The sequence below is a fragment of the Mustela nivalis genome (assembly GCF_964662115.1).
Source record: "Mustela nivalis genome assembly, chromosome: 1".
Taxonomy (NCBI): domain Eukaryota; kingdom Metazoa; phylum Chordata; class Mammalia; order Carnivora; family Mustelidae; genus Mustela; species Mustela nivalis.
The window spans coordinates 55,003,696-55,016,287 of NC_139020.1; the positions used below are offsets into that span (position 1 = coordinate 55,003,696).

The 12,592-nt window shown below is 32.5% G+C and overlaps 1 protein-coding gene across 2 annotated transcripts in view; it reads right to left on the reverse strand.

The window, feature by feature from the left end:
• Nucleotides 1-221: 221 nt before the first annotated feature.
• Nucleotides 222-12,592, reverse strand: part of CIP2A (cellular inhibitor of PP2A) — a 37,240-nt gene continuing 24,869 nt past the window's right edge. For both annotated transcript variants that reach the window (XM_082697350.1, XM_082697349.1), the window contains exons 14-21: nt 11,567-11,762; nt 11,009-11,083; nt 10,803-10,913; nt 8,243-8,439; nt 6,135-6,248; nt 5,804-5,886; nt 4,948-5,087; nt 222-3,932 (exon numbers count right to left, since the gene is read on the reverse strand). In XM_082697350.1, the coding sequence (XP_082553476.1) occupies nt 3,762-3,932; nt 4,948-5,087; nt 5,804-5,886; nt 6,135-6,248; nt 8,243-8,439; nt 10,803-10,913; nt 11,009-11,083; nt 11,567-11,762 (1,087 nt within the window). In that variant the 3' untranslated portion in view covers nt 222-3,761. The remainder of the gene's footprint in view (nt 3,933-4,947; nt 5,088-5,803; nt 5,887-6,134; nt 6,249-8,242; nt 8,440-10,802; nt 10,914-11,008; nt 11,084-11,566; nt 11,763-12,592) is intronic.

Consider the following 12,592-nt stretch of genomic DNA (forward strand, 5'->3'; position numbering starts at 1 on the left):
TCTCTGCCTGCCTCTCTGCCTACTTGTGATCTCTGTCTGTCAAATAAATAAGTAAATAAAATCTTTAAAAAAAAAAAAGGTTTTAAAGTGATTTGCAGATTCAAAGAAATCCATGATTTTTAAAAATTTTTGTTTCATCTCAAAGTATGGATGACAGAAGCATACAATTTCAAGTACTTAGCACAATCATTATCCATATTATAAAAAATAAACCATCTACCTTTTAAAGGCATAGGTCATATTTTTATTTGTTCATTTTTTAAAAATTAATTATCTTGAATGTAAACTCAGTGAACGCTGAAAATATACAATTTGTTTCTTAATACAAAACACTTATTTATCATTATGGGTAATATGTTACATTTTCTTCCAACAAAAGTTTCTGAAACAAAAGTGGCAGCCATCAGAGTAATAACTGATTCAAGCAAGAATTATCAATGGAGGTTGAAACTCGTGGGTGAAAGAAGAAACAGGGTATTTGTAGTATCTCCCTACAAGTTAACTTATTATTTCAAAAGAAAAAAAAAATAGTGTTATAATGAAGATACTACTTATGTGTATTGTTGTGTATAAATATGATGTTGAGAGCCAGGGTATTTCCAAATAATTATTTAGAGCAAAAATTATAACATTGTTTTCAGGTTCAATAATATATATAGATATATATGTCAGCTATAACATGAAGGATGAGGAGAACATAAAAGGACCAAGACAGTTACGGGGCATCTACATTTTATACTAACTAGTATAATATTGACTCTAAGTGGATTTTGAAGTGATTGTCAAGATAGATTTAAAAAAAAGCAAGACCGAACTATATATTATTTACAGTTGTAAATTTATATATAACGACACAGGTTAAAAGTAAATGGATAGAAAAATATATACGAGGACAACAGAAAACATAAAAAGGCTGGAGTGGCTATATTCATATACCAATTTAAAAAGACCTCAGACCTTCAAAGATAAAGTTTACTGAGATAAAGACATCTTTCTTAATGATAAAAGGGCCAATTAATCCGTAAGATATAACACCCAATAGCAAAGCCTTGACTGATTCTGTAAATAAAGTTTTATTAGAACAGAGTCATGCCTATTTATGTACTGTCTAGGGCTGCTTCTTGCTACCACTGCAGAACTAAGTAGTTGTAAGAGAGACACGATGACTCACAAAGCCTGAAATATTTACTATCTGGCCCTTTATAGAAAATGTTTGCTGACTCCTATAAATTAAGTCACAAACAGGGCATGTGTTTGGTTCATCAGTATGTAAATCAGAAGTAAGGCCGTAACACAATTCGTAACTATTTGAAAAGAGGAAACAGATCAAATTAAAGGTTATGAGTTTTAGGGAATATAACTTGATTAGAAGTACCTTAACATATGTGAATGAGCCTCTGGTAGAAGTTGGAAGTCAAACATTCTCATTTAACTAAGAGTCCTAACTCAAGAGAGTCTTATGTTATATCCTTAACATAAATAACTAGACTTTAAAACAAATAAATACAAATAAAAGGATACTAATCTGACAATTTCCCCCCAAAACACAGCATTAAGTTTTAATGATTATTTGTTTTGTTTTTGCCCTGACATTAAAGAGAGTTTAGTATAAACTTCAATCAGTCCAATTTAAGAGAAGTCTGTATCTAGTCAAGTGGCAAATGTAAATGGCAAAAGGAACTGTGCTAATGTACACTTGAACAAACTCTTCATAGCAAGATTTTTAGAGAATTTGAACAATTCTAATATAATGATACATTTACTTAGTTCTACTTTCTCCATTAGGAAATGGTCATACACACATAGACACACAGAAATCATTTGTAAAACTCTATGGTGTGGCTCAAACTTAAAGTTTTTAAAAAAAGAAAATACACACACACACACACACACACACTCTTTGTTATTTTAACCTGAGGTACACAAGCCTAAAAGGGACAATATGAAAGATGCTATAAGAGACAGACTAGGATAAACAGAAAAAAATGAAGGGGATGTTGATTAGTACTCACCTTTAAAGCTAAAGTACATTTATTTCTCTTTAGAGAGATCAAGAATGACACATTAAAATTGTTGTATTAAAAAAAAAGGTTGCTAACAAATATGTGGAGTCTCTACCTACATAGATCTTCAAAAATAGGCAAATTGAATGTTTTATATAAATGCATACTTACAAGAACGGACTAGATCTGCACTGTCCCCAGGTTGGCAGTTAAAATCTAAATTCTTCAGTTGAACTAATCATATTTTAAGTGCTCAAAAATCACCTATGGCTAAAGGCTATGATACTGGACAGTGTATTATAGAACATTTCCAACATTACAAGAAGTTCTACTGGGCAGCAGTGGGCTAGGCTCAGTGTCTTCTTAAAAGTGTCTACATTGTATAGATAGTTTGATTTTCCCTATAGGTTTTGGTTCATTACTTTATTTTTCAGAACTTCTTGTTTTATTTTACAAAGCCTTTTGTTCTTCAGTCATATCTACTCATTTAAATATTTTTTCATATAAAATTGAAAATGACTGCAATTTCAAAAAACCCCTTATAGAACAAGTAGCAATCTAAAATGTGACTCTGTACAATGCTTTTCAAAAAAATTTGCAGAAATATACAAAATGTATTCAAGTATATAATAAAACTATGAGTTTGATACCTAACATAATTAGCAAATTATGAAAATATGTCTAATTTCTAAACATAAATTCAGATACACTATAGTTGAAAAACAGAAGTAAATCTAAGTTCACTTAAGTCACATGAAGATACAAATAGGGCAGAAAACACCAAGCAAAATTAATGGTTGGAAACTAGCAATAAAATCAACTAAAATATTAATATAAAAACTCTTCTTTAACACTACTTACACCATTTGATTCAAATGAAAAGTACTGAAAAATTCCCTTGCATTAAAAGAATACATGAATAAGGATATTCAACCTATGCTTTAAAATTAAATGGCCAAATTAAAAACTATTTAAACAAAAGACAATATATTAAATGCAATTCACATTTGAATTAACAAATAATAAATGTCTGAATATGTAGCAATTGTGGAATCCAAGTTATCCTGGTGCAAATCAAAAGAAATTCTTGATTAGAAATGATATGGACAGAACATGGTACATTTTAAAAAGAATAAAAAACTAAGGCTATCTCAAATAATTCTACAAATTATCACTTTTTAAATGTGACAACGTATTCATTTAATACATCTGATATTTTCTAATTTTTTCACATTATTTCTCTACTCTTTGCATTTTTTCAAATTTAGAACTTATACCATATATCTTACTGAATTTTAAATTGCATTTTAAAATAAAATTATTTTAAAGTTACTGAATTCTTTTGTGCTATTTAGAGAAAAACTTTGCAGGCAATGCCACACTTTCTCTTTTTATACTAATAACTACTTTCAATTTCTTAATCTTTAGGATTGTTACATCAAGAAAGTTTGATTTTGAAATCTAATCACAAATGAGAATAAATTAAAAAGCAGAAGGGAGTGGAAAGCAACTAAGGAAAAGGGAAAAACCTTAGAAAAACAATAATGTAGGTCAAGAAGAATATTCTAATATAAGAACCAAAGAAAGCTTTAAGCAATGAAAGCCAGAAACCGTAAGTAAAACTTTTAAGACCAAATAAAAATATTTATCAGATCAGATTCTTTACTAAATTAATAATTAGATAATAATTTGCTATTGTTTCGGAGTCACAAATTACCTTCCCTACCACACCTCCCCCGGAAGATAAATATGCAACCTCTATATACTGAGATTCACAGTTTCTGGACTTATTTTTCCACCACTTAAACTATGGATCATTGCTATCATGTGAGAGTGTTTGTTCAACTCCTCTTGCTGAAGTTTCACCAATGACTCTTTCTCTTCCAAACGACCTTCTAATTGGGCCTTTTGAACTTCTAGTGAGGAAGCCTAGGAATTGGGGGTAGGGGAAGGAAGGAATCCAGGAAAACAAACTTAGTATGTCTTCCTTTCACAGATATTTTAAGATGTCTTATTTTTCATTTGTAAAACAACTATGTCAAAAGACACATTACAAATATGTTTTATATCTTAGTCAATTAAATTTTATGGTAAGCTTAAGATAAATAATTATTAAACAATATAATACAAATTGGAAAGACACATTCAATTTGTCTTTTTAAGTCAATATTAGTAGCTGAAATTTTGCAGAAAACAGTACACATCACAATTTAGAATCACTATTAAGATGACCACATTAAAGGAGAACCAGGAAATCGGTAAACGTGGCATTAGATTTTATGCCTCTTCTTCACTTGTGCTCTGTAGTTGTTCAAATGGTCATTTAATCCTGGTGTGTTCTCATCTTTCTAGCAGCAGCTGGGCCAGAAAGTGCTATTGATAGCTAACACACACAAACAACCATGATAAAGTGGAATGAACAGTGGACTTAGATTCAGAATACTGAATTAGCTTTGTGACACACCCTCAGTAACTCAAAACTCAGTTTCATTTGTAGGTTGAAAACATTTGAAACTTATATATTAATATATTTGCTAAGGAGAAGAGTATTAAGAAAAATGTTTCAGAGTTCTTGGCAAATTATAAAGTTCATAACAAATAGGAACTCCTATTATTATTCCTTTCCCTAAAAGCTGGGAGAGGCAGCCAAACACAGCCACTTGTATGTGACCTTCAGATCTGGGAACCCCTTCATGTATTCTTTGCCCACTAAAAAGCAGTAAGTGCTGGTACACAATATATATTTAATAGGTTTTTCATGATTTTAGGAAATCAGGTTTTCACACTGCGAGAGAGCCTTTACTAAAAAACTGTCAATTCTAAGACTATAATATCTTCTAAATAAAATTACTAACGAACCAGAACTTTAATTTACCCAAATTCACCTCTTTTACAAAATCAGACTTATTCATCTACTACCAATGAGAACTCAACAGATTCTTACCTTAATGCTCAGTTCTTTTCTTATCTGTTCTGTTCTATTTAATTCCTTTCTAAGGATATCAATGGTTTCTTCCTTATCTTCCCTTTCTTTTTGCAAGATTTTAATTTTTTCTTCTTGTACTTTTGTTTTTTGTTGCAAATCTTAAAACAAACAAACAAACAGTCAGCTATATGGTTAGAGGTTGCATACTGATGTTACCCTGAAAAGGTTAATTAACCACTATGTAATTAGAGCAAAAGAACGACAACTGGGAAGATGAAGAAATGCCTTGTTGAAAATAAAAGTTCCACAGTTTTGATGAATAGAAAATACCATGAAACTCTTCCTGTGGGCCAGTATTCTATAGAAAATGCCAAATCTCCATGTCTTTCCCTCTTCCTCTGTCCCTGATATTGTATGCATAGTTATGAGGGGAAAGACAATCCTCATAGATCAAGGGTTAGAAAGATATAAAAAAAATATAAAAAATTATTTAGGCAGATGTCTAAGGCAAGTGAGTTAGAACAAAAATGTTTTTGTGGATCATTTCAGAGCTACTGCCATTAGAAGCTGGTAACTAAAAGTTACCTAGCACTGCCACCTGCTGTTACATTCTTTTAAAACTCTTTCTTTTGAAAAGACAATCCTTTCCTCGAATTCCCAGATTAAAAAAAATATATATTGCTTTTTCAATTTAATCAATCTAACTAAACTCTTCTGTAAAATGTTATGGCAAGAAAAGAAAAGTTATTTAAAATGTGATTTAAGCTTTAAAAAAGGGAGAGAAGTAGAAAATAAATCATGCTTTGATTCTTCTACCAACATAAGATATGTTAAAAAATATAGACAATATATTAAATAAGAAGTTAAAACTTACTTGCTAGCTTACATTCTCTGTCTACTAGTTGGTTCTGTACTTCTTTTCTCTGTTCTTCTTTCTCTATTAATTGGGCAATAGTTCTGAAGTTATAAAAAAATATAGAAGAACACATCAAGGAAGTATTTCATTTCTTTTTCTTTCCAACAAGTATTTTAAGAGCAAATTAATAAGAAGAGTAATTACCTTACATTTTGTCAAATATGTATTTTATATCTAAAATAAGTGGTAATTCTATTAACTTTATCTATAAAAAACAATGCTCTGTATAAAGAGAATCACTGTTTTTAAATAATCCAAAATAATTAGAATTAAGAACTAGAGATTTTACTTTTCATTTTGTTGCTTGAATGACTCATTCAACTTTTTCACTGTCTCAATTTGTTTATTCAGAGAATCACATGTCATCTGCAAATCTTTATTCTTCTTTTCATTGGTTTCATTCCTGAAAAAAGACAAAATGAGTTGATATTTTTAGGGAGGCAAACATTTAATGGAAAAAAGAAACAGTGTCGTTTATTATCTCATCAAACCAAACTGCATACACTGAAGAAGAGGAATGTCATGAACAAGCAGGCCATAAAGAAAGATGAACTCTAAAAGACATAAAGATTTATTTTGGCTGACTTAGGAGGTAATATTTACTATAAAAAGGAAAAGTGCGGGGCATTTACCTCATATTTATGGAGATAGAGCTTTATGGATAATATTGCTCTACATAATTTGCTATATATATTATAGTTATTTTCATAGTTAGATCCAGAAAATTTTTAAAAACTTCTGTAAAAGGATGTAGTTTATTAAAAAATAAAACTTAAATCTGCTATTGTTAGCCCCTTGGGCATAATGTATGTTTAATTAAAAATGTCAAATTAATGATGTAGTTTGAGATACTAAACTTCACTTGCCTCTTCAGAGCTCTGCATCTAACAATTCTGCTTAGTTTACTAGCAAAGTAAACACAGAAATACTTTCTAAAGTGATACTTTGACGCCCAAGTATTTTAGGCATAAAATGTCCTTTTTACTTCACTAAGTACAAACTGGTAGCACTGGCCAAATTTGCCTAGAAGTGTTTTATCTGTCCCATGTGGTTTTTACAATTCTGAATCTGAATGCCTTTAAATAGTCCCTACCATTAGCGATGACCTTTCTTCCCCCAGCCAACTTCATTATTTGTCCTGTCTGGCCCCAGAAGGCAGGAATTTTATCTCTTGGCCCCTCACTCACTCTCTGGAACATCAACGGGATGTACACGTGGTTCCTGGAAACCCCGTATTTCTGTGGGGACCAATGCTTATTACTTTTTCTCACATCCTGACTTAACACCAATAGTTCACTCTACCAGGGCTGCCTAAAACAGATTTTGGAGAAAGTTATTGCTGGGAGAAAATATCCTGTTTAGGAAATTTTAATGTCACAAATTTTCTAGATGTATATGTTTTCCACCCTTCATTTTTATTGATTGGCAAATAAGCATATAGATCTTACAGAGTTAAAATCTTCTAGATCTCTATATTATAGCATAGATAGAAGATTTTTTCAAATCTTAATCAACGTTAAATTATAAATTAAAAAAAGAACAAGTTAACTGGAATGTTTTTATTGTTTGGTAGAGAATCTGTAATTGTTCCAGGTCTTCTTTATATCTCAGTTTTAAAATTGACCTAAAAGATTAAAAGAAGGAAAGCATGACAAAGGAGGAAAGCATGATCAATCTCGTATTTTGTTAGTAGGCATGTAAGCCTTTTTGAAAGGAAACTTGTCAATCCATCAAAAACCTGAGAGCACATATTCTTTAACCCAACAATTCACCTGTTAAGAATTTATTCCACAGATAAAGTCACATATATAAGTAAACCATATTCAGTGACATTAAGGAGAAATAATGAGTACAAACTGAGAGATGTTTTAAACACTAACACATGAATTCCCGTGTTATGAGACTGGAAATTGGATATGTTCAATTGAATATGAAATTGTTCATATTCAACACATTTGATGTACAGAAATGGCCAATTCATATGGCTCAACTTAACACAAATTATGACAACTAAGGTCCTTCAACATTTATGGAATGCCTGACTGTGTACTGAGTACTGCTGCAGGCCATAGGGGTTTGTCAGTGAACAAAGCAGATCAACTTGTTCTTGTGGTATTAAAACCCCAGATGACTGAGGACTGCATGAATACATGAAAGAAGCAGTGTCGACTGGAGAGAAACAAAGAAACCTGTATTCTATTTCTGACTTTGATCCTAAGTTTGAGTAAGCAATACTTCATTTACCTGTGATGTAAGTTTCTTGTCAACTCCTTAACTTATGGAATTATCAGAATATGTAAACGTTTACAAAAGGATTTTAGCACCACAGAAAAGAAATACTGTGTGTTCATTCTACACTCCTAACTTAACACAGAAAATTTTACTTTATTAATTTACCTCTGAACAAGTTCCATGTAGGATTTTGTCAGTATTTCATGTTCTTCAGCCACAGACTCTAATTTCCTATTATGTTGGAAGAGATGCTCAATATCACTCTGGGCTCTTTCTGATTCAACCTGCTGTGCCTTTAGCAACACACCAAGCTCTTCATTTTTTCTCTCAACTTCTCTCAACATACCAGCAAGTGTCCGTGCCTAAAACAAAACCAAACAGAACACAGACTTTTCTACTTCCATGTGTATTGCTGGCTCAATTTCTACAATTTAAAAGATTTACTAAATATCTAAGAGGCAAGCATCTATTTGGTTATATAAAGTTTTATTAGTCACATATACTTATTAACTACTTCTAATAAATCTAACACTGTTACATTTTTTTTACTTAAGAGATTGTCCTGACTAGAAAAATCTCGGCATGACCAGACGCAAGGAAATTAGCACAATTATAACAACAAGAAAGTAGGTCTACATTCTGTACTTAATTAAAAGGGTATGTGTGGTCCCTGGGGCGAGCCATCAACACTAAACCATAAAGTTTACACAAATCAGTTTTCCCATTTCAGGTAAATATTAAAAATAAGATCTTAACTGTATCACAGATGTTTAAGCAACACTTAAAATTAAGCTAGCACAATTAGGGAATACAGCCTAAATTAATATGAAAGTATTTGTGACATGAAACATTAAAGAAACAGAACACTAGAATGAGAAGTGAACTCCCCCCAACACCCTTTAGCCTGAAAAATACTCTTATATTGAAATGCCACATAAAAACCTAAGCCCTTCTCTTTTTTTTTAACAGTCTATAAAGCAGTAATACCCCATTATTTAGCGTTATTTTTTATAAGAAACCTTTCCAGTAAAACAGATAAAACATTAAATTCTCCAATAAAATGCAAGACATGTCCAACAGACATAGAATATAAGAAAATGCTATGGGAAGGGAAAGGACAAAATGATTTTAATATCACTAATTTTCTTTGTTGAAATTTATGATAAATCCAATACATTGTTAAGACAAATGAATCCACGTCAACAGGAGAAAAGGAAAACATGGTTATATTTATTCATATTTTTCAAATATGAATACTCTGAGAAGACTCTAAAGGTATTTTATGTGTCACTGACTTTAATACCTCTCAAAAATCAAATGACTTTATTACAGTTCATCATAAATGATATCAAACTGTTGAGACTCTGTTTATATTTGCTAGGAATTTCATATTACTGCAGTAAGCTCTCACTCCTAATGTACATATTGTGTGTATATGTGCGCACAGCACAATGTCAGACTTTCTGAGCACCTACCATGTGCCAAGTACTGTGCTTGCTGGGGCCTAGAGATACCGAAACTATCTCGAACATCAAGGGTGGGGAGCAGGGTTGTATAATTTTCACATGTATGGGAAGGAGAAGACAAGAGACAGCTTCCTAAGAAATGGAAGTATTTAAACTAAAATATGAAGGCTTATTAGGAGTTAGGCAGAGAAAGAGGAAAAGGTGTTCTAGACATGGAAGAGCAAATACAAGGACAGAGAAACCTGAGTATGTCAACTAACTGCAGAGCAATAGAACTGCATAAGAAACTGCAAAGAAATCTGATATAGGTGATCGCAGAGAATGCACAGAAATGCAAGGAGATGAGGAATGAAAGTAATTTTAGAATCCTATGTGCCAAACTAAGGAATTTAAAATCATCTGCTGAGTAAAATGGTAAGCCACTACAGGTATATACCACAGAAGCAATAAAATCAGATTACAGCCTCAGAAATCACTTTAGGGGAACAAGGGAGGGTGGAACCAAATACAAAAAGATGACTTGGGATGCACGTAGAGGGTGGGTGAAAAGAGGGCTCCAGACTGAAGTTAAAAAGACTAACTGGAGGATTTGCTATGATTCATATAAAAAATGAAAAGAATTTGACCTGTAGCAAATAGTAGCAAGAAGAAACAGGCAGGAAAAGGTAATATTTAGAAGGTAGAATCAACTGGATTTGGTGAATGACTAATTGTAGGAAGTAAACTGTATGATTTCCAGGATTTTTATCTAGAACTCTTCAGAACAAGATGGAATATATAAAAAAGAGTAAATTTTTGAAATGGGTGATGAGTTCAGGACTGTTCATACTGAATGGGAAGTATTTGCTATATATTTAAAAAGAGCTATACAGGAAGCATTAATGCTTAGTGGAAAGTATCTGGGCTCAGCATATAAAACTGGTAACATTAACATTCTGGTAATGACTGAATCCCTGGACTATTTAAGGAAGGGCAAAGGACTTAGAACATAATGCCAGGAAAACCCAACATTTAAGGGTTGAGTGGAGGAATAGAAGTCCTTAAAGGATATAGAAAAAGAATATCCATTTAGCGTAGAAAGAAAATCAGAAGATATTGGGGTGACCAAAATTAAAGGGGGAAGGTTTCAAGATGGAGAGAGTAGTGAAACGCTGAGAACAGTTTACTTCAAACACTAACAAAAATAAAACTAAAATTTCGTACATGTTCTGCTTCATTTATTTTTCTACATATCAGATAAGTTTTTATATTGTACACACCTCTGTCTCAGCTTGAGTTCTTTGACAGCGATATTGAGCAATCAGTCTATCAGCCTGTGCAAGGGCTAGAGCTTTTGCTTCCAAAAGATCTTGTAGCCTGCTTTCTTTGGACTGTAAGAAGACAAACCATTTATCTTTATCACTTACCAGAAAAACATCTATTAAAGCTCAACTGTTATGTATAGTTAAAATAAGCTTGTACTCACGGCTAATGTGGACAGTTTCATCTCATATACATCCATTATGTCAGATATTCTCACATCATTAATTTGTTCCTTTACCTAAGTTTTAATACAACAGTCAAAAATCAGAAAATCAGAAATTTTAACACTCAACACAATAAAAAAAAAATGCCTAGTGTGAAACCAAATCATTAAAACTTAATGGTAACAAAGTAAAAAAAAATAATCCTGTATTAGGCAGTTCACAAACATTTCACTAACCTGGCTATTGCAGAAGAGTATCTGGGTAGGACTTGATATGCTTGTGGGATATATTTCTTAAACAGAGGGAGAGGATGAGGGTGGACTAACTGGGGGAAGACTAGGGGGAAAATGATTGGTGTTAAAATGTGGGAATTTTATAGCTAATTTTTTTCTTTCTTTCCAAACTTTCTAGAATGTTGTTATTTTCATATTAAAAGATAAGGTTTCATTGATCAAATTGGCATCTTAAGTTATTTAAATAAATGTTATAATCAGGAGTGATATTTAGTTGGTATGTACCAGGCAGAATCCCATTTATAATGGTTATTTACCACTCACCACCATTCCAGCCTGAAGTTTCTCTATTAATTCCTCAATGTTCAATCCTGGAACTCTAGCTTTCAAAAGTGGAGGAGTTAAACATTTTACTGATGTTGGAAGACTGTGATTTAGAGATTGCAAGGGCATTCTCTTGGGCATATGTTCTGTTTCCTGTTGTCTATAGGCATTGTTTGCTGCTATACTTTCTCCAAGTCTGAATAGGAAGAAAGAAAGAAAGAAAGAAAGAATGAATGGATGGATGCATTACAAAAAAATAGTGGAAGGAGAGCCTGTGTGGCTCAGTCAGTTGAGGGTTCAACTCTTGATTTCAGCCTAGATCATGATCTCTGGGTTGTGAGATAGAGCCCTGCCACGGGCTTTGCACTAGTTTGAGATTGTCTCTCTCTCTCTCTGTCTGCTCCCCCACCCCACTTGTACCACACACTCTCTCTCAATAAATAAAATCTTAAAAAAAAAAAAAAAAATAGAGGAGGGTGCCTAGGTGGCTCAGTGGGTTAAGCTTCTGCCTTCAGCTCAGGTCAGAATCTCAGGAACCTGGGATTGAGCCCCACATCAGGCTCTCTGCTTGGCGGGGAACCTGCTTCCCCGTCTCTGCCTACTTGTGCGCTCTGTCAAATAAATAAATAAAATCTTAAAAAAAAAAATAGAGGAAAGGGTAGTTAGTATAGAATTAGAGAATATTTAGAATGGATCTTTTTGGGGAATATACGCCTTCAAATATTTTTGAAATAATCTTGGATCTATGATGAAGCCACATTTTGGAAAATACCCTAAATACTGTCAAGTAAATGCTTTTCTACTTACAATCCTTTATAATGACAATCTCACCTCTTTTCTGGAGACATTAGAACTAGTCTGTAAGTATGGATTATTTGTTAAACTTAAGTACAATGTTATTGCTGTTGGTAAGAACATCCTTCTTACCATGGGCAACATCACCTGTCCTTCACCTATGTTCTTCATTCTTACCCTTTCTCATTCAGAATCTTCTCACTAACCTGACTCCCATCCTGCCCCACTTAT